The 18,498-nt window shown below is 42.2% G+C and overlaps 1 protein-coding gene across 3 annotated transcripts in view; it reads left to right on the top strand.

Moving 5' to 3' along the window:
* znf385b (zinc finger protein 385B) overlaps window positions 1-18,498 on the top strand; it is a 220,831-nt gene that overhangs the window by 89,223 nt on the left and 113,110 nt on the right. Inside the window, exon 1 of one of the 3 annotated variants that reach the window (XM_053495855.1) lies at window positions 16,699-16,808. The exons of the other annotated variants lie outside the window; for them this stretch is intronic. Within the exon in view, the coding sequence (XP_053351830.1) occupies window positions 16,799-16,808 (10 nt within the window). The 5' untranslated portion in view covers window positions 16,699-16,798. Of the gene's footprint in view, window positions 1-16,698; window positions 16,809-18,498 lie in introns of those variants that run through there. 3 annotated transcript variants of the gene reach the window in all.

Genomic DNA, 18,498 nt, shown 5'->3' on the forward strand with positions numbered 1-18,498 from the left:
AAACACAGTGCCAAAAAATCGAATGAATTCAATCAAATCAATCGGCGGTCTACCTACTGTACTGTATGATTGACAGCTGTAGTCGCCCTGCCTCTTTTAGTTGTGCTATTCACGTTGTAGTTTAACTGTTGCTTTTTTAAATTAGATCTGACGTTGCATTGTTGATATTGCTTTTGTCTTTTCTGAGTCACACATTTGTGTGTTGTTGTTGTTTTTTTTTTTGGTTTCATAATGGGTTTTCCCCCTTCGAGGCCATCGTACTCAAAATAGACACGTTAGGCTTCAGTGTCCCAGATAGTGTGGCACAAACAAGCCGATTCTAAAGGAAACTGGAGGAAATTAGTAAGAATCAAATATGTTGATGGTGGTTGCTTTTTATTTATAGCGTCATGCTTGAAAGGAAATTTCGGGTTGAATGCGGTTAAGCGTCACAATAAGCTGCATCTTGTAACAAGACAGTGATCAATAAAAACCCTTTGCATCAGCTGTTATCTGTCTTTAAACGCAGTGACCATCCTGAGTTAATCATTTCAAGTTATTTAAATGGAACAATTGGCTGTGGAGGGGCAGTCACTCCTGAATCTTGCTCTAGTGCCTTTTCATTGGGGCTGAAATTGAATTTCAGTGAACCGCAACATTAAAGGCTCTCTGTGTGATGTCCAGTGTAAAGTCGGCACGCTTATACTCCATGAATAATACCATATTGCATGATGAAACACTGTCTTTTTCAAGATGAAACACCGTTTTACTGCCCCTGTCACATATGGTCGTGACTTTTATGAAACTTCTTTCCCCCGCTTGGCTGGATGACATGTGAACTTCATTAAATCGCAGAGCTTGTTGAATAAGTCTTGAGGTCATGGAGGAATACAATCATTTTCTTTTTCTTTTTTTTTTTTTCCTCCCCAAAGAATACAAAGCCGATTCTCGAGCGAGCAAGGTTGTCGTGTTGGACATTCTTTATGTTGAATTTCTCTTCGGATTCCTGAGAAGAACTGAACGCACGTGCGTTTCCCTGGCACTGCCTCCGCGTAGGGTTATCTGGAATCAATTTTCGGAGACCTATGTTATTCCGCGGATGATGTCATGTTGAAAAAGTGCAGGCGCGCTCGCTGGAGTTCAGAGGATTGTAACTTTTGGCTCCCGAGCACATTTCCAAGCATTTAGTCCAACCTTTTTTTTTTTTAGTGAAGTGGCACACATGGATCGGGTTAGCTGCAGAATTGGAGTGTGTTGAAGATAAAAAGGAAAGAGATTCTCCATTCCAGCACCTGCAATTTATCTCCAGTCTCTCAATGCTAAGCGTTCTGTTGGATTTCACTGTGTCCATTAAGAGCCCTGTTGAAATAATAGCTCTCTGTAGAGGCAGCTCATTTCTCCAAGAAACCATCGATTACTTCACTGTATGCATCACTAGCTTCATTATGCAGTGGCTTTTGTGTAGCATTAACATCTGAGTTGTTTAGGCTGGACATATATTAAGTGTTCTGTTGCGTTATTCGTCCAGCCACTCAGACTGATTGTATATATATTTATATACATAGTGTTTATAATATACTTGGGCTGGTAGCTCTCAGAATGTGCACAGCACAACAGTGGTGTGTATATATCGGGCTCAGGATTGTGCAATATGTACCTGTAGTGACTGACATATCCTTTTTTTTTCAGTGCAACCTAGGTAATATAATAAACTGAATTTTTTAAGGGTTAATCCTTTTGCGTTTTTTTTTTCTCAAAGAAAAGCCTGTTCACCGTGCGAAACTATGTACTTCTGCAAAGCATGTGCGACCATCTGTACAGCCTTTTTTTTCTTTTTACGGCAGCTGCTATTCTTTGCATTTACTGCCTCTCAGTAAACCGCTCCTGTACCTCTTTATTTCGGTAGTGCGAGAGCGCTGTACCGTCTGATACTAGTTAATCGATTGTGGATGCCGTCGTTTTCCTGGATTTTCAAAATAGATGAGCGAATATACTTGCATGACCATCGATAGACTTGGGCGGTGATATATATCTTAGTATGGAGAAAGTGTTTAAATAGCTGCAGACAAAATTTGGACCGATACTCTAAGGAAGATGAAAGTTTCTTAAAGAGGATTTTTAATAAATGGTGACGAGACACGGATACATCACTATGAGCCTGAGAGTAAATGGTAGAGTACGGAACGGAAACATCCTCAATCACCAACCGAAAAAAAGTACAAAAGCTGGAAAATTGATGCTTACAGTTTTCTGGGATTCTCAAGGGCCATGTAATATTATCAGGATAAAGGTTCAACAATCAATAGTGCATTACAGTGAAATGAACTTGTGAATAAACGCAGAGGTCATGCATGTCCGCACATTTCTTTTTTTTTCTTTCTTATTAAGTCTTATACTGTACAATTCCTCCCCGTCACTAGGGGGCTCCCACATTAAGGCTACTACTACCACTCAGAGGGGGCAGAAGGGGCAAAGACTATCATGTGTTTCCTCCGAGCCACGTGACGCCAGCCCGCTCATGCACTATTGGGAGCGGTGTAACACACTCAGAGGACAGCGCTATCCACCTGCATGAACTCACAGAACCCCTACAGATTGGCTGTAGAGCCGTGATTAATGTGGGAGCACTAAGTACCTCTCATCCCTCCCCTCTGAAAGAGCTCGGCCAATCAGCTCCCCAGGAATCGAACTCGCGATCTCCAGATGATAGGGCGAGCACTTTACCACTGCACCACTCGGAGGCCTGACGTCCGTACATTCCTGCTCACATTGTTGATACTCTGCCAAAACTCCCTACAGTCATGTTTGGTCCCCTGAAACAACCCTACTAGTACAAAGGTTAGTATCAAAGCTTGTTGACCGATGGATAAATTAAATCATATTATATTGAAAATCAAGGAGAAAATGTTGAATGTATTTGTCTTTTCTAAAATTAAATTAAAATGAATTCTACAGCCAGAGTGCGGATAATTTTTGACTCACCTTCTTACCTTGTAAAACAATGCTGAAGGCATCCAAGATACACAATAATCTCCTTTGAAAAGTTAATGTTGAGATGTTTCTGCTCCTTATGATCTGTAAATCCGGCTCTTAATCCGAGGTGCTGGTTGTTACTTGGTGGTTTCTGAGGCTGGTGACCCAGCAGAGGTCAGTTTTGGCCTTGATTTCCTGGGAAGGTCTTCATGAGAGTTTCATCAATAGGTTTTGCATCAATGCACTTGACACAGTACTGTTCCTGCATGAACTGTTCCAGAACAGCTGACTTAAAATAACGACTGACTGTTGTTGTTGTTGTTGTTGTTACTTAATTACCAAATGCCGTTTGTGTTATTTCATAGTTTTGAAATCTCCAATATTGTTCTAGGATATAGAAAATCATTGAATGAGAAGGTGCGTCCAAACTTTTGACAGGTACCAAATTTTTGTTCAACTTGCAGGATTGAACAAATTTAATTTATCCCTTTTTTCCCCAGTGTTTTTGGCTTTAACATTGTTTTTCATCGCTAGAGCAATTTTCCTGCACCTGTTTTTATGCCAATTTGTTTAGTTTGCTCATGATGGAAACACCATAAGGAACTTATGGAGCTAAACAGTGCATACAACTTGGTAGTTACACTTGGCTGGGTTGTGTGGTTGGCAGGCACTTGACCATATTTCCTCATAGCTCTGAGTAGGTGCAGGAGCAAAGAGATGCAAAATGCACATGTCGACGCGAAGCATGTTTCGATACAGTGAGCTGAGCTAAAACTGTGACTCAGTAGTCAGTGATTACGTCCTCTGTAGACGGGACAGCTGGAGACAGGGTTCCAAAGACAAGACGACAAATGTTGGTAGCTCATGCAATCAGTTAATGATTGTGGAAGGAACCAATTATTCATGTTTTTTTTTTTATTTTTTATTTTTTATAAAACTGCTTTTAAATTTAACTTTTAAAATATATAGTTTTGCAGCTTGGATTACCTTTTTCCTTCCCTGTCCTACATCATTATAGAAATATAACCCAAACATGGTGGGTTGGATGGAAGAATGGAAAAATCTGAATCAATAGGCTTCATAGTGCCACCGAAATTCCCCAAAACATGTCGTGAAAAACCAGCTCAACCTCAATGCTCATTAATATAAACTCCTTCACCTAGAATAACCCATTTGCCCTGTTAAAATTAATTTAGCCTAGGTATCTGAGTTATCTTTTGTGTTTCATTGTTCTTGCTGCTTTTAAGCACACACTGTTTAATGAGAGGTCTTGCTTCATTAAAACTGAAAAGTCTTGCCTTCATTACCAGTCCTACTTGGTCCTGCGTGTCCAGCCTGGTTTAGCTGATGCTGAGAGCACCTAATAGTGACATTATCATGGGTCGTTCCTCTAATAGCGAGTGACTTTCCTGCCGGGAGTAGGGAAGCGAGGTGAGGGTCGATCGGGTCGTTTCCTGCAGCACTTCAAGGATTTTGTTTGAACCCCTGGTGGTCGATACAGGATGTTCTCTCCGCCTCTGGCGCCAAGGGATGGGCAGGACCCGGGTGTTTTTTGTAGCGGTGGAGGATTAGCGTAGAGGAGGCACAGAGCAGCGGGAGGAAGTTCCAGATGGAAATTGATTGCTAAGATTTTCACAAACCTGCATACCCACGCAGCCACATGGTCCCTTGCTTTATAACGCTCTACTGCTTGCACTGAGACAAATGGGCAAAAAAAAAAAAAAAGGGTAAACTCTTGACTTTGTCTGACTTTCACAAATCTCTAGTTATTTCCCATCTCTCGTTCGTGCGGGAGCAGATTACCGTATGCTAATTCTCCCCAGAGAATCAAAACCCTGCGTCTCAGCATGTCTCTGTGCAATAGGCATGGCTGCGTGGGCCGAGTCCTTTAGATCCGATTGAATTATCCTCGTCAGACGACTGAGAACGAGGAGAAGGCTTTATTCTAAAGTGGAAATCTGTAATATATTTTGGATGAGCTTGCTTTTGTGGCTCTGATGGGTTTACAGAAGCTTGAAAAAAAAAAAAAAGCAGCAGAGACGAAACATTCCTCACTTCTCAGCCACGACTGGATTGACTGACGGGTTTTTTTGTTTCATTATATTGGTAAGAACCATTCATTAAGGCCTAATGGATAAATACGAGTCTGTTCATTTGAGTGTGAGCGCTGTAGCGACGGGATGCCTGTGGCTAAAACTATTCGCAAGATTTCTCCACAGGTCCCACCCCTGATGTGCAAAATCATTTGGCTTCATTTAAAATTTCTATTTTTATGGCACTATTAGAAGGCCGCGATTAGGATTTGGTCAATTGCATTCATAGCTGTTAACCTCAAGGCAGGCTTAATCTTTCTATAGTCCTTCACAATGGGGTAAGAACGGATATGTTTGACAGATAGCATCTTAGTGTTCACCAGCTGGCTACTAATTTGTCCTTCTGTTCTTGCAGAAATTGTTTTATAGGTTCTGTGCACAAAGGGAACGACACGAAAGAACATCCAAATCATTGTGACCACCTACGCGGGAGAAAATCTGCTACGAGTCTAGTGATTTGCCAGTTTCGTTATTACCGCTGCCATTGGTACAAATTGTGTCTCTTTTTTTTTTTTTTTTTTTTACCCCCATACTGATTGTTTCGCATCCGTCCATCATGGTGTAGTGTTTCAGGACAACTTTGAGCTGGGAAAACCTTGCTAAGATTAAGCAGCTGTCCTGCACCTGACACTGGTGATCATTCTGATCGCTGCGAGGTCATGATTTGATAATGTTGGCAAATGAGAAGAACCTTTTCAACAGTGCCAGAAAATGGCTTTTGATGAGGGGATTTGACAGGCTGGCCAGTGCAAAAACAGGAGCTGATCGAGTAACATTTGATTATTATAGACCTTCATGTCGATAAGGGGAGAAAAATTCATTCAGTCATCTTTCTTCTATACCACTTATGGTGTGTACAGGTTCACAGGGGATCTGGAGCCTATCCCAGGACACTTGGGCTGGTTACAGCCCGGACAGGGTGCCAATGCACACCTAATCGGCATGTCTTTGGACTGTGAGAGGAAATCCGCCAAGAACTGGGGAACAGGCAAACCTGAGGCAGGAATCGAACCCTCGATCCCGCAGGCGGGAGACCACATTATTAACCCCTACGCCACTATGCTGCCTCATTGAACTCTGAGTGGAACAGGGCACCATGCACACACACACATTTACACCGTGAACAGGGCACCATGCACACACACACATTTACACCGTGAACAGGGCACCATGCACACACACACATTTACACCGTGGCTTACGGTGGCTTACAGTTCCCTCCGGCACTGTGCTGGAATTCCGGGGTAGTGCTGGGCCCGCTTTCGATTAGAAACTGAAGAATTCTATAAGGGTTCACATGGTGGGGAAAATCATTACATCATGGAAAACATTTATTAATCACTTTATTCAGACTTAAAAAAAAAAATAATAATTTGAAAAGATGAGCTCTCCAACCTTAAAACATTTTAGGTGTAAATATTGACTAAGCGTTATGTGCTGTATCTGTGTCGCATGTGTGTGCCCATGTGTAATGAAGGGTTGGTGTTATGTCTCAATCCAACTTCACTTACTTACATAACCAACAGGCTCCAGCTTCTTTTAATTTCAGCCCTGGATATGGCAGACATATTTTGGATGTTCATATTGTTTCGGCGTTCTTTGCACGCTTAGCGAGTGTGTAAAAATGTTAGCTTGGATGGTAAAAAAAAATCAGCATGTGACTGTTTTCAGACTGCAGTTAAACGGACAATGTTCCTAACAGCATGTTGATCTTCCACTCTTTTGCGCTGTGTGACTTTCATACACTTCCTGACAACTTTCTACATAACGGTTGATAGTACCAATGAGCATGGAGGACAACTTGTTTTATAATCTTTTACACAAAAAATTGCAAACTTAAGATTTTGAGCACAGTACGATGATGAGAGTCTTAGTCGCAGTAAAACAGTCTTAGCCGCAGTAAAACAAGGCCCGTACGTCTGTGAATGTTGATCCCAGCTGATGTGGCTCGGAGCCCACGGTAGTTTCCATGAACATTCAGCATGTGGAACAAACAGGTCCGATCACCAAAGTGTTTTGTTTGTGCTAGACAATGCCGACCTCAAACTGACCACCAGCTGGGAATTATTGCCACATTATTGCGCCGTACAGTCCTCACCTCACTCCAAGCAATTTTTACATGTTTGGGCCATTAAGGGAGTTCCTGGGAGGCCAGCGTTTTAGATGTAAATCAGGCTGTCTGATAACAGCTCCGATATATCAAGAAAACTTTTCACCTTGATGGTAGCCAAGCAGGCGGCACGGTGGTGTAGTGGTTAGCACTGTCGCCCTCCACCTCCAGGGTCCGGGTTCGATTCTCAGCCAGACTCGATTCCTGTGCTTGGTGGGTTTCCTCCGGGTACTTTGGTTTCCTCCCACAGTTCAAAGACATGTAGATTAGGCTAATTGGCATTCCCTAATTGCCCCTAGTGTGTGAATGAGTGTGTGCCATGCAATGGATTGGCACCCTGTCCAGAGTGTACCCTGCTCCGTGCGCTAAGCCTCCTGTGATAGGCTTCAGGTCCACGTGACCCTGAATACAGGATAAAGCAGTATAGAAGATGAGCGAGTGAGGGTGTCCAACCACTAGAGAGACACTGGAATAAGTGCAGCAGGGAGTTACAGTATATAGAGAAATAAGGGGAGTTTTTACTCTCATAACTGTGTTCTGTTATTCTGCAAGTATAAGTTGATGATCACATAACACCTCAGTTCACTTTTATTAAATGGGTAAAACAAAACGAATGTTTGAAATTTACCAGTCTACCTACCCGTATGGTTTTGGGTGTTGGGAAAAAAAACAGACAACGTGAAGGAAATCTAAATGGGCAAGATGTGAAACTCCAGACAGACAGTATAACCCTAGGGCAGAACCTTGGGCTATGATGCAGCAATGCTGCCTGCTGCTCTGTTCAGGGAAAAGAGATACTGTAGATAGCAAGAGATAAAGATAGCTAAAGAGATGCTGAGCCAAGGGACGGGTGTGACCGTGATGGATTTGAGACGGATCACATGCTTCACATTATGTTGTGTTTGGAAGAACACACCGGGCATCACGAGAAATCACGAGTCATCCCTGGGATCGTGGTTAAATCCCACACTAAGACCTAGTGCTAGAAATTTAAATGTCTTCTCCGTTCCCATCCCAAGGACGTGATGTATTTCAAATATCGAGATTTGACCTTCAGGAAATTATTGAAATAAAAAATAAATTAAAAAATGAATGATTTTGGTGCATTACTTGACAGTTCTACAATACGAGAAGGAAGAAACAGAAAAACAACCTGTTGTTGTTCATCTTTGAACAGCATGAAATGAACTGGCCCGGACTATTTGTCTCTTTTTTTTTTCTTGGTCATCGATGCGAGAGACTTGTTCCGCTGTGGCAGATGGACTATGTGATTGCCACCGTGAGGAATCGAGGGGCAGAGTTTCACCTCAATGCTTCACCTTTTTTTTTATTTCAATCAGAATCCGCACAAACAGCTCCTGCTGGTAAATATAAACAGACACGTGTCAGGGTGCGTTCACGTTTATTAGTCTGTTTGCGAAGCCTGAATCAGAGCGAAGTTGATACAGGTTAGGTTCACACTGCGAATAATTAAGTGGATCCAGCAACAACAAACGGCTGGGGGATAAAACTCCAATAATTCGTCGTGGCAAAAGATGGAAAAAGTAAACAAACCTTTCTCAAGTGGAATTACAACAACAAAAAAAATAATCCCCTAAGCAGGGAAAAAAAAGCAAGCTGGTGCTCAATACATTTCTAGATAATGAGATATAAGAGATGGTCCAAATCTCTAAAACTCATCACATTGTTGCCGGGCTGAAGCACTCTTTCTTTCGCTTGTCTTGTTTCAGTTTGCATCTCCAAAACACACGGCGTGTTTGTTTCCCTTCCTGCAATTGGCTCGATTCAAGCTTGAATCTATTTATCGCTCCAGTCGAACCATGCTAATTTGATTGGAGGTGGACCAAGACCACATCGCTCAGATGCCGAGTGTGAACACAGCAAAGCAGAAAAACACACCAGGTTTCCGTTAAAGATATAACGATTGCATTTCCTGGCCAATTTCAGCCATTCATTGGAGGCGTGGCACACTTGCACTCTCACATCAATCAGAGCCGCACTAGCCAATCATGGCCGTCTGTGCTCATGCAAGTGGAAGGGGCGGATAGCAGTTTCCTCAACGTGTGCTACACCGCCACCAATGTCAGAAAGCAGTCCACAAGATGCTCTCGGCTGGTGCACGGTGTCTCTGAGGAAGCACGTAATAGTGCGGTGAGATTTGAGCTTGCAAGCGCTTTCTGTTTCCGTTTTTTGGTTATCAGCGTGCGTGATCGGTACAGAATCGTCTATATATGAGGCTGATGCCGGTCTCTGGCTGATCGATCTGTGCATCTCCAGTTTCCATTCAGACACACTAAACGCTCTCCGTTTTCTGGCCTTCAGACTCACCCGAGGTATGCATTCGCTCCGGCTCGCTCCGGTACACATCCTTGCCCGCTCTCTGAAACTCTTCTCACGCCGCCACACTTACAAAACTAGCCGAAAGGATCGGATCTTAATGCGCGCAGTACACGTTCTCATTTGTATCGCTCTATGTGTCAGCTTGTCTGGAGCGGCTGCCTTATTTTCCTGCATCATTGGTTATATATTCGTTTTCTTCACCAGCTGGGTTCTATTTTAGGGGGCTGCTTCAGAGATGCTGGCTCAGGGAGCAGTAAGTACAGTAAATCTGAAATAACTATATGGCAGCATTATGCCACAGAGCAATATAATGATGTGCCAAAGCAGGGGAGCGATTGTAAATAATAATAATAAAAAAAAAAACATTTTAAGAAGCTGAAAAGCAAATCAGAGAAATATCTTTTTGTGTTCGTAGAGAAATCTAATAGCTGCAAACACCAAATATCGGCAAATAGTTCGCGCAGTGTGCTTAGATTCATTCCAGTAAGCGGATAAGGGGGAAAAAAGTCTGGATTCACGTTAATTGCTAATTAACTAGATTTCTCTCCTATTACATTATGCGTCCCTTATTTATTTTCTAAAATATGGAGTGAACATTTTTATTCCATTCTATACTTCATGCTGTTGGATTCTTCATTTTAATTGCCTAGAAGATGATTAATTTTCTCTAACAGCAGCTCTGACTGTACTTCCAGCTCGAAGCCAAATCCCAGCTTTATATTAACGCACTCATTCTAATGGTTTATCATTAACGAGTTACACAAGTGCATGCACAGTGGGCAAAAAAAAAACGAATGTGAGCAAATCTTTTAGTGTGTATTTACACATACTGTAATAATACACTAATAATCAGAATAATGAGGAATACAAATTTATTACAAAAAGCGTCTTAGGTAGAATGGTCTGACTCGATCGGATCAGTTCGATTGGAATAAATGTTCCAGATGATTAATGCGGGGGCTGGGGGGGTAAACCTTTGATAGTCCATTCAGTCACTCGCTCATCGCCTATACCGCGTAATTCATGTATTCAGGGTCATGGGGGGCCTGGAGCTGATCCCAGTCCATCTCAGGGCACACACACACATACACACACTCATTCACACACTAGGGGCAATTTGGGAACGCCAATTAGCCTAATCTGCATGTCTTTGGACTGGGGGAGGAAACCGGAGTATCCAGAGGAAACCTACCAAGGACACGGAGATAGGAATCGAACCCGCATCAGTACTAACCACTACACCACCGTGCCGCCTATAATCATTTCAGTAAGTAAATATTACCCATGTAAACACCTGATCTGATCGTTTCTGTCTCGCTGGATTAAGTCTATTCTTCCGTGAGCATGTTTCTCCCCCACGTCGGTGTAACATTAGATGATGTGACGAGTTTCCAGGAAGGAAATTTTGACCAGTTCCATTCCTGACCGGTTAACTCTATGGCAACTTTCATCGTCTGGATCACTGACTTGCATTTCACACACAGTAAAGCATCTAACCAATCACAGATAAGACCGAATTCTTCTCTCTCCCTCTCTATAAAGCATTCCTTTTTTTCTTTTACATTCAGAGATGAACCTTTCCACCTCTCATTTTCCAGCACTCTCTGCCCCACTTCCAACGTATGGCTCCTAGAACATTTCTAACGAGACCTTAATGAAGCACAGCTTCACCGAGCCGCCCTCCGTGACATCGCCCTCTCCTCATTGTGTCGATTCAGTGGTAATTAAGTGCTCGTGTAAATCTGACCTGACGTTCTGTCTTAAGCGGTGGATAGGATCTCCCGTGTGATTAGATTGGTAGTGAAACTATGTTTTTTTTTCCTTTTCTTTTTTTTTCTTTACTTGTCTTTTTTATAAGCCTTCTCGCTTGAGCCAACACTCTCCTCGATTAGTCTGGTATTGATCTAAAAGTAAATGAGAATGGATATCATTTTGACTGGTGTAGCCATCGCTTGCTTCTGGCAGTAATTCCCGAGTTTGAGAATATTCTTGGGTGAACTATTTAATTTCAGCGGTGTCCCTGTGACTTTCCTCTTTAGCTTGGCTTGCAATTTCCAGTCTTATTATAGAGATATATAGTGCGCTCTGGTCTGTATTTAGAGAAGCTATTAATCCGTCTCCTGGCTAGCGTCATGTTGAAATGCTGATATCGATATTAGAGAGTGGATTATGGCAGCATACCTTATCATAATTACATCTGAACATCTGACATGGGGTTAATTGACACCTTCCCATATTGCGCGGGTCTGTTGCTGCCTTTTTATTGTTCCCTCCCAAAAATAAAAAAGTTATTTACTAACGGAATTTGCTTATACCCCAGGAGCTTACGCTTTAATCCCTGAGAATTCGCACATACTATATTATCACTGACAAAGACGACAGGCCGTTCAGGAACGGTTAAGTAACAGCAGTTTAAATTTATCGTCGAGTACAATAAAGCTACTGGACGGTCCCTAATGATGCAGCAAAGCCACGTGCCTCGGTTTACTCGGGCCGTTTTGACACCCGACACCCGCATGTGTGCGCCATTTGGGAACGGGAAGAAGCTGAAATCGCATTGTCAGTGGAAAGAATCTGTGACATGCGCCACGTATTTATAGCCTGCTCTTAGCTTTGCATGTCGTTTGTAACGCGATACCGTCCACGCAGCAAAGACGATCAGCTGTTGGAAGGGTCCAGGGCTGGAACCTAAGAGGCAGACGAGCTTGAGCCGTTGAAAATGGCCCTGTCTTGCGGACATCAATTATGTCAGCAGCACGGGGGTGAAAACAGAGAGTGAATTGAGCTCATAACCTCCGGAGGCCGGGTGGTTCAAGAATATTTGGCATGATGGTCAGGGAGTCACTCGGAGAATTGTAAATCGGAATCTTTCTCCGAATCCGTTAAAAAAAGAAGTAGACAGCCAAGGCCGCTCTCGGTGGAAATCCAATCTAAGACAGTGGGATAATATAGCGGATACATGGCGTGACCTCATGAGTTTCCAGCGTAGTCGGACAGGAATTTATTTGACACGAGATATCACACATGAATGACTTGGTAGGGGAATGTCCTTACAAGCGTCAAGCGTGAAATGTCCATGTCGTACTGTTTTTTAGGTGATGTAATTAGGAGTGGAATATCTTCATCAATGCTGATAGATAGAGAGAGAGAGAGAGAGAGAGAGAGAGAGAGTGCCAATCCCTCCTGGACGACATGCAGGTCTGATCCACAGCTGCAGGAATCGCCTGGTTGAGGTTATTGCGGCCAAGGAGGGTCAACCAGTTATTAATTCTAAGGGTTGACTTACTTTTTCCAGAAGTGAAGTATGTTGAATGAGTGTGTTTAAGAAAGACATGAAAGGTCAGAATTTCTTTGTGGTATTATTTTAGACACATCATATTTGTCAATACTGTTTAGATTTAATTCAACTTTATTTTATTGTCATTGTCGGCAAAGCAGCTTTACACAATCAAAATATTTATTTAAGTTTGTATGAAATGTGGATGTGTATGAATCAAAATGGTCAGATAGTCCCTGATGATCAAGCCGAGGACGACGGCGACAATGGCAAGAAAAAACTCGCTGAGATGGTAATAGGCAGAAACCTTGAGAGGAACCAGACTCAACTGGGAACCCATCCTCATCTGGGCGAAACAGAGAGCAGGGATTGATCTGCAGTCATACTGTGTGGATTTTATGACACATTTAATACTGAAAACCAGGAAATTCCAAAAGGTTCACATAGTTGTTCTTGCCACTGTAGATAGACAGACTTATGGACACACCTTCTATCTCCATGGTCTACCCTGATTGTTATTCCTTTCTACACTGTAAAACAAAACTGAAGGCGTCCAAGATATACAATAATCTCCATTGAACAGTTAATATTGAGATGTTTCTGCTACTTATGATCTGCTGGTTGTTAACTGGTGATTTCTGAGGCTGGCGACTCTAAATGAACTTCTCTTTTAGAGCAGAGGTAGGTTTTGGTCTTACTTTCCTGGGAAGGTCTTCATGAGAGACAGTTTCATCATGGTGCTTGATGGGTTTTGCAAATGTACTTGACACAACACTGTTCTTGGAAGAATGTTTTTTTAGAGTAAGGTAAAAAAAATCTAAACTTTTGACGAGGACTGCATATAGATAGAGTATTATATTAAAGGGAAATTGTAATTGCAAACAAAAAGTGTAGAAGAATATTAAAGGCTGGGTTAAAATTAAAATTAAAAGTCGCTATGAGATATAATATTATTATATATATAATATAAAAAAAAACATACAGTTTGTATGTAAATTAAATACACTATTAATGTAAATGATTGCTATAAAGTAAGAATGCCTTTTTAAAAAAAAAGGAATGTAATTTCCTATAGTTTATAGGAATATAAAAATAGTTTTGTGTGGCGTCCTGCAGAACCACCCACAGTTCTTCTGAGGACTTGGACTGTACCTGCTTCTTTTTTCAAAAAGACACCTATATTATACTGCTTTGCTTTTCTGGCATGCAAATATTATTTCCGTGAGAAAACTCACTCACTCACTCTCACTCACTCTCACTCACTCACTCATCCTCTATACCTCCTGTATTCAGGGTCTCGGGGGGCCTGGAGCCTATCCCAGGAGACTCAGGGCACGAGGTGGGGTACACCCTGGACAGGTGCCAATCCATCGCAGCGCACACACACATACACACACTCATAAACACACTACTGGGCACACCAATTATCCTAATCTCCATGTCTTTGGACTGTGGGAGGAAACAAAAACATTGTTTTTGACTCAATAATAAAATCATAAACAAACGAACAAACACAAACAAACAAAAGACTATAACATAGTTTGTACTAAACACCACAGGGTGCCTAAGACTTTTGCACAGTACAGTACATGTACATCAGATGCAGCAGCAAGGTATGGATAAGTTGTAATATTAATAAAAAAAATGTAAGAATAAAAATACATGATCATATTATATACAGGTGCAATCAGGTGAAGATTGTAGATTAAGATGCATTGATGAGATTAACAGTATGATTAATAAATACAGAACAGAACGTACGGTATATAACCCTATTCACACTTATTTATCCAGAGCGACTTACATTTATATCTTATTATACATCTGAGCAGTTGAGGGTTAAGGGCCGCGCTCAGGGGCTCAACAAGGACAACTTGGTGGTTGTGGGATTTGAACCTGAGACCTTCTGAACCGTAGTCCCACACAGATCACACTTTCTTTGTAAAGTCTGACTGCAGTCAGGAGAAAAAAAGATGTATTGATGTAGACTTCTCCACCCTTTTTATTCTACATGTGGAACAACTGCATGAATCGTGTTCAGATCTCCCAGCTTGGCGTCGCCACGTTCTTTAACGCGACTCTTGGTTTTAATTAAACGAGCCGGGAAACGTTCCGTCGTTGATGGAAAGTTCAAGTTTTTTTTTTTTTTTTTACTTTGAAGATGTCAAACTTTCCTGAACATGTTAATGGGAATGATGTTCGAGTGAGTGGATCAGAGAAGCTTTGAAGATCATAGCAGCAGATGCTTGTTCTGGTGTTGTAGCCCATCCTATTCAAGATTCATGCGGAGATGCTTTTATGCTCACAACAGGTGCAAAAAGTGGGTATTTGAACTATGAGGGTTTTTTTTTTTTTATCAAATTAATTAATTCATGTATTTCATTTCGTCAGATACACACCGGTCTCAGAACGTCTGATATGATTTTTTTTTCTTCCTCCTTTTTACTTTTTTCGTCCTGAACACTTCTGATTGAGATGCACACAAAACCGAAACATATGTCAAGTCCAGCAAAGTCTGTGTTCTTCAGAACTGAACACGGTGTAGACATCTTGCCATGTGAAAGATTTTCCCAGGCTGCCATACAAATTCCAAAAAATGAATCGCGGTTATGCGGGAAAGAAATCCAGCGTTATTTCTGCGTTTAGTCATCGAGCTGGCGCTTACATTCAGATCCAAACATCTAGCAAGGATCCATAACTTGAAAAACGAGAAACAGATGCTGGCTCGTGGAAGCGCTACAGCGGGCCGCTAACAAAAATAATACGGCAAACAAAAACGCAATTAAGATATTACGATGAGTCCTCCGGACGATATTTATAGAAGAAAATGTCGAGAATGTCCTCGTGTTCGGGGTCCGCTCGAGCCACGCGGGTTAGAACGCGCACGGTTAAGGAGGGTCTGATGATGGAGCGCGTTTGCAGAGCAAACGAGGTGAAGAGAGACTTTTGGAGAGGCTTGTATCGGATAGCCGACAAACGACTCGCGGTGTCCCGTTGATAGAGAGGTCATCTGTCCCTGTCCGTGTCTTGGCACCGTTTGGACTTTGGAAACGGACGACGCTATTAAATTAGCGCATGGTTTATAGGGGAAATGGAAGAATCAGTCCAACCATACGGGATTTGACACAAAGCCTGAGGGAAATCAGTAACCCGTCTAACCCCATGCACCAGACCTCCCTACCGTACGTACACCTTTTCTTTCTTTCTTTCTTTCTTTCTTTCTTTCTTTCTTTTTTGCTCTGGGATCAGAGCAGACGATTCGCACCAAGCACACGGGAGATGCGTGAAGCGGTCAGATGGTTGGTTAGGAGGTCTTGCTTTTCTGCGGATCTCGGTGGGGTCGCTGGGAATTCTTGAGTCTCACCTCATTTACACATGTCTGAGTAGATTGCACCGAGTCGTATTACGCTCTCGCAGTGAGCGCCGGGTATGCAGCGACACTCGCTGTACCATATACAGCGCCAACTCCCCCCCCCCTCTCTCTCTCTCCCTCTCTCTCTCTGTCTACTAAATACACACGCAGTCCCTCTCGCCTGCCTTTCTCTCGCACGCGCGTGCACGCTGTTTCTCTCTCGCTCTCGCTCTCTCACACACACACATACGCACTCAGGAGTCACCCGCTCGTCTCACGCGTGTCTCTCTCTCTCTCTCTGCATGGCCGGCTGATCACACAAGTCGCTCCTGATTTACGAGAGCCAGATTCCTCCAGGCTGAATCGCAGCGTGACGGACCCGCGGCTTTGTGATGGAGAAGGAAAACCCCTGATTTGTTTTTCTTTTTTTTTTTTTCTCCGCTTGTCTTTCCAAATCAATGATGGACTGACCCAGTTTTTTTTCCCCTTTTTTTTCAAATGCTTTTTTTTTCTTCCTTTTTTTCTCCTGACAGCCTCTCGCTTTTTCTCTCTCTCCGGGTTTCATCTCCGACTCTCGCGTCCACTTGTCCACTCTGTCCACTTCTCCCGGAACTTATCTTCTCCTCTCTTCTCCTCCACCAGCCTCCGAACGCGGCGCTCAGCCCTCGCACATCATGCTCCTAGGTGAGTCCGGGTTCTTCCTCTTTAACTCCGGCGCCGAGCCGATAGACCTCAGAGTGAGGAACGCTGTAAACACAGCAGGCTTTATAAAGCTTTTATTGCGCCGTTCCTGGGTCGCGTTCGATCGCGTTCACGAACTTTTAACGCAACGAGCATAAAATCCTCGCTTTGGTTGTCGGGTTTGTGTAGAAGAATCCAGCTGTCACCGGTGTTTGCTTTACGCTTGTACGGTTCGTGCTGGGCTTGTCAACACATCACACGAGATCACGCAAGCTTTAATTCCATCATGTATATTGCTGCACTGCCTGTATGCTGGGGTTAAAAAATATTTTGGGGGGCGATCCTTTTAAAGTTAGAAGTCAGATTCTTTAGGATTTTGGGATGATTTACTGATTTGATTGATTTGAATGAATGAATGATTTTTAATTTAGAGTGCTTTTGGTGTTGGTGTAAATGATAATTCGTTTTATTCGTCCACTCAGCTGTTAACAGATATTAAACATGAGAATATAAAACATAAACATAAAACTCGAAAATCGAAATCTTTAGATTTTAGAGTTCTTTTACACCAGTTAGTGCACTTAGGAATCTTTTTTCTTTTTTTTTTTATGAGCTGATGAGAAATTGTTTCATGTATGTATATTAGCTTCATAACGTGTGTTTTAACTAACGAGCCTGTACGACAACAAACCGTTAGTGATACACAGTACCTGTTATAGAGAGGGTATGTCTTCATTTATTTATTTATTTATTTATCCGTCTCTCTATTTATTTATTTATTTATTTGTTTGCGTTTTTATTTATTTATTTGTTTGATTTTGTTTTTGTTTGTTTGTTTATTTTTACCCTATCTATTTGTTTTTGATTATATTTATTTATTCATTTGTTTATTTATTCCTTTTAATAAATTAAATGAATATATAAACACAATAAATTGACTGATTGTTGCTTGGAATACGTAAAAACACTAAACTCTAATGACTAATGCATAAACATTTCTAATATCAATGATAGTAATAAATAATAACTCACTCTTTGTTGACGTGGGGGTTCATCTTGGATGCCTTGTGCTTGATAAATAGACAGACAGATATTTTATTGATACCAGCGGACATTCCCACCAATGTGAGCATCTGTTCATGATCCGCCGCAGGTTCGTTTCAGGTTTCTCCTTTCCTCTCTTTTTCCTCTAAATCACAAATTTATTTATGTACAAAATATCAACATTTCGGGCTTATGACGCTGCAGGCTTGACACCTGATTGCATTATACTTATTTACTGCCCTCATTCTGTCATTAGCCGTCATTAATTGACTGCACACGGAGCGTTTCCCGAATCGTACTGCGTACACACCAGTGCGAACAGACTGCATTTATCAGATTCTGGCCTGTTGGAGGGTTCAAACCAAGTTCTCGCTTTTTTTATCAATGATGCACCTGAAAGCTACACATGTGAGCGCCACCTTGTGGAGAAGGACAGGAGTAATGGAGGAGAGTGTGATCGCATGAGGGTCGGAGAGAGAGGTACAGACTCAGGGTGGGAGAGAGACAGAGTGATGGGGAAAGAGGGATTGATAAAGAGAGTGATGGTGGGACGGAGGGAGAGAGAAAGGGAGAGAGGGAGTAAAAGAGAGCGTGGATGAGTGAGTGAGTGGGCAAGAGTAAGAAAGTGGATAATAGATGTGTAAGGGAG

This window comes from Clarias gariepinus, chromosome 5 (genome assembly GCF_024256425.1).
Source record: "Clarias gariepinus isolate MV-2021 ecotype Netherlands chromosome 5, CGAR_prim_01v2, whole genome shotgun sequence".
NCBI lineage: Eukaryota > Metazoa > Chordata > Actinopteri > Siluriformes > Clariidae > Clarias > Clarias gariepinus.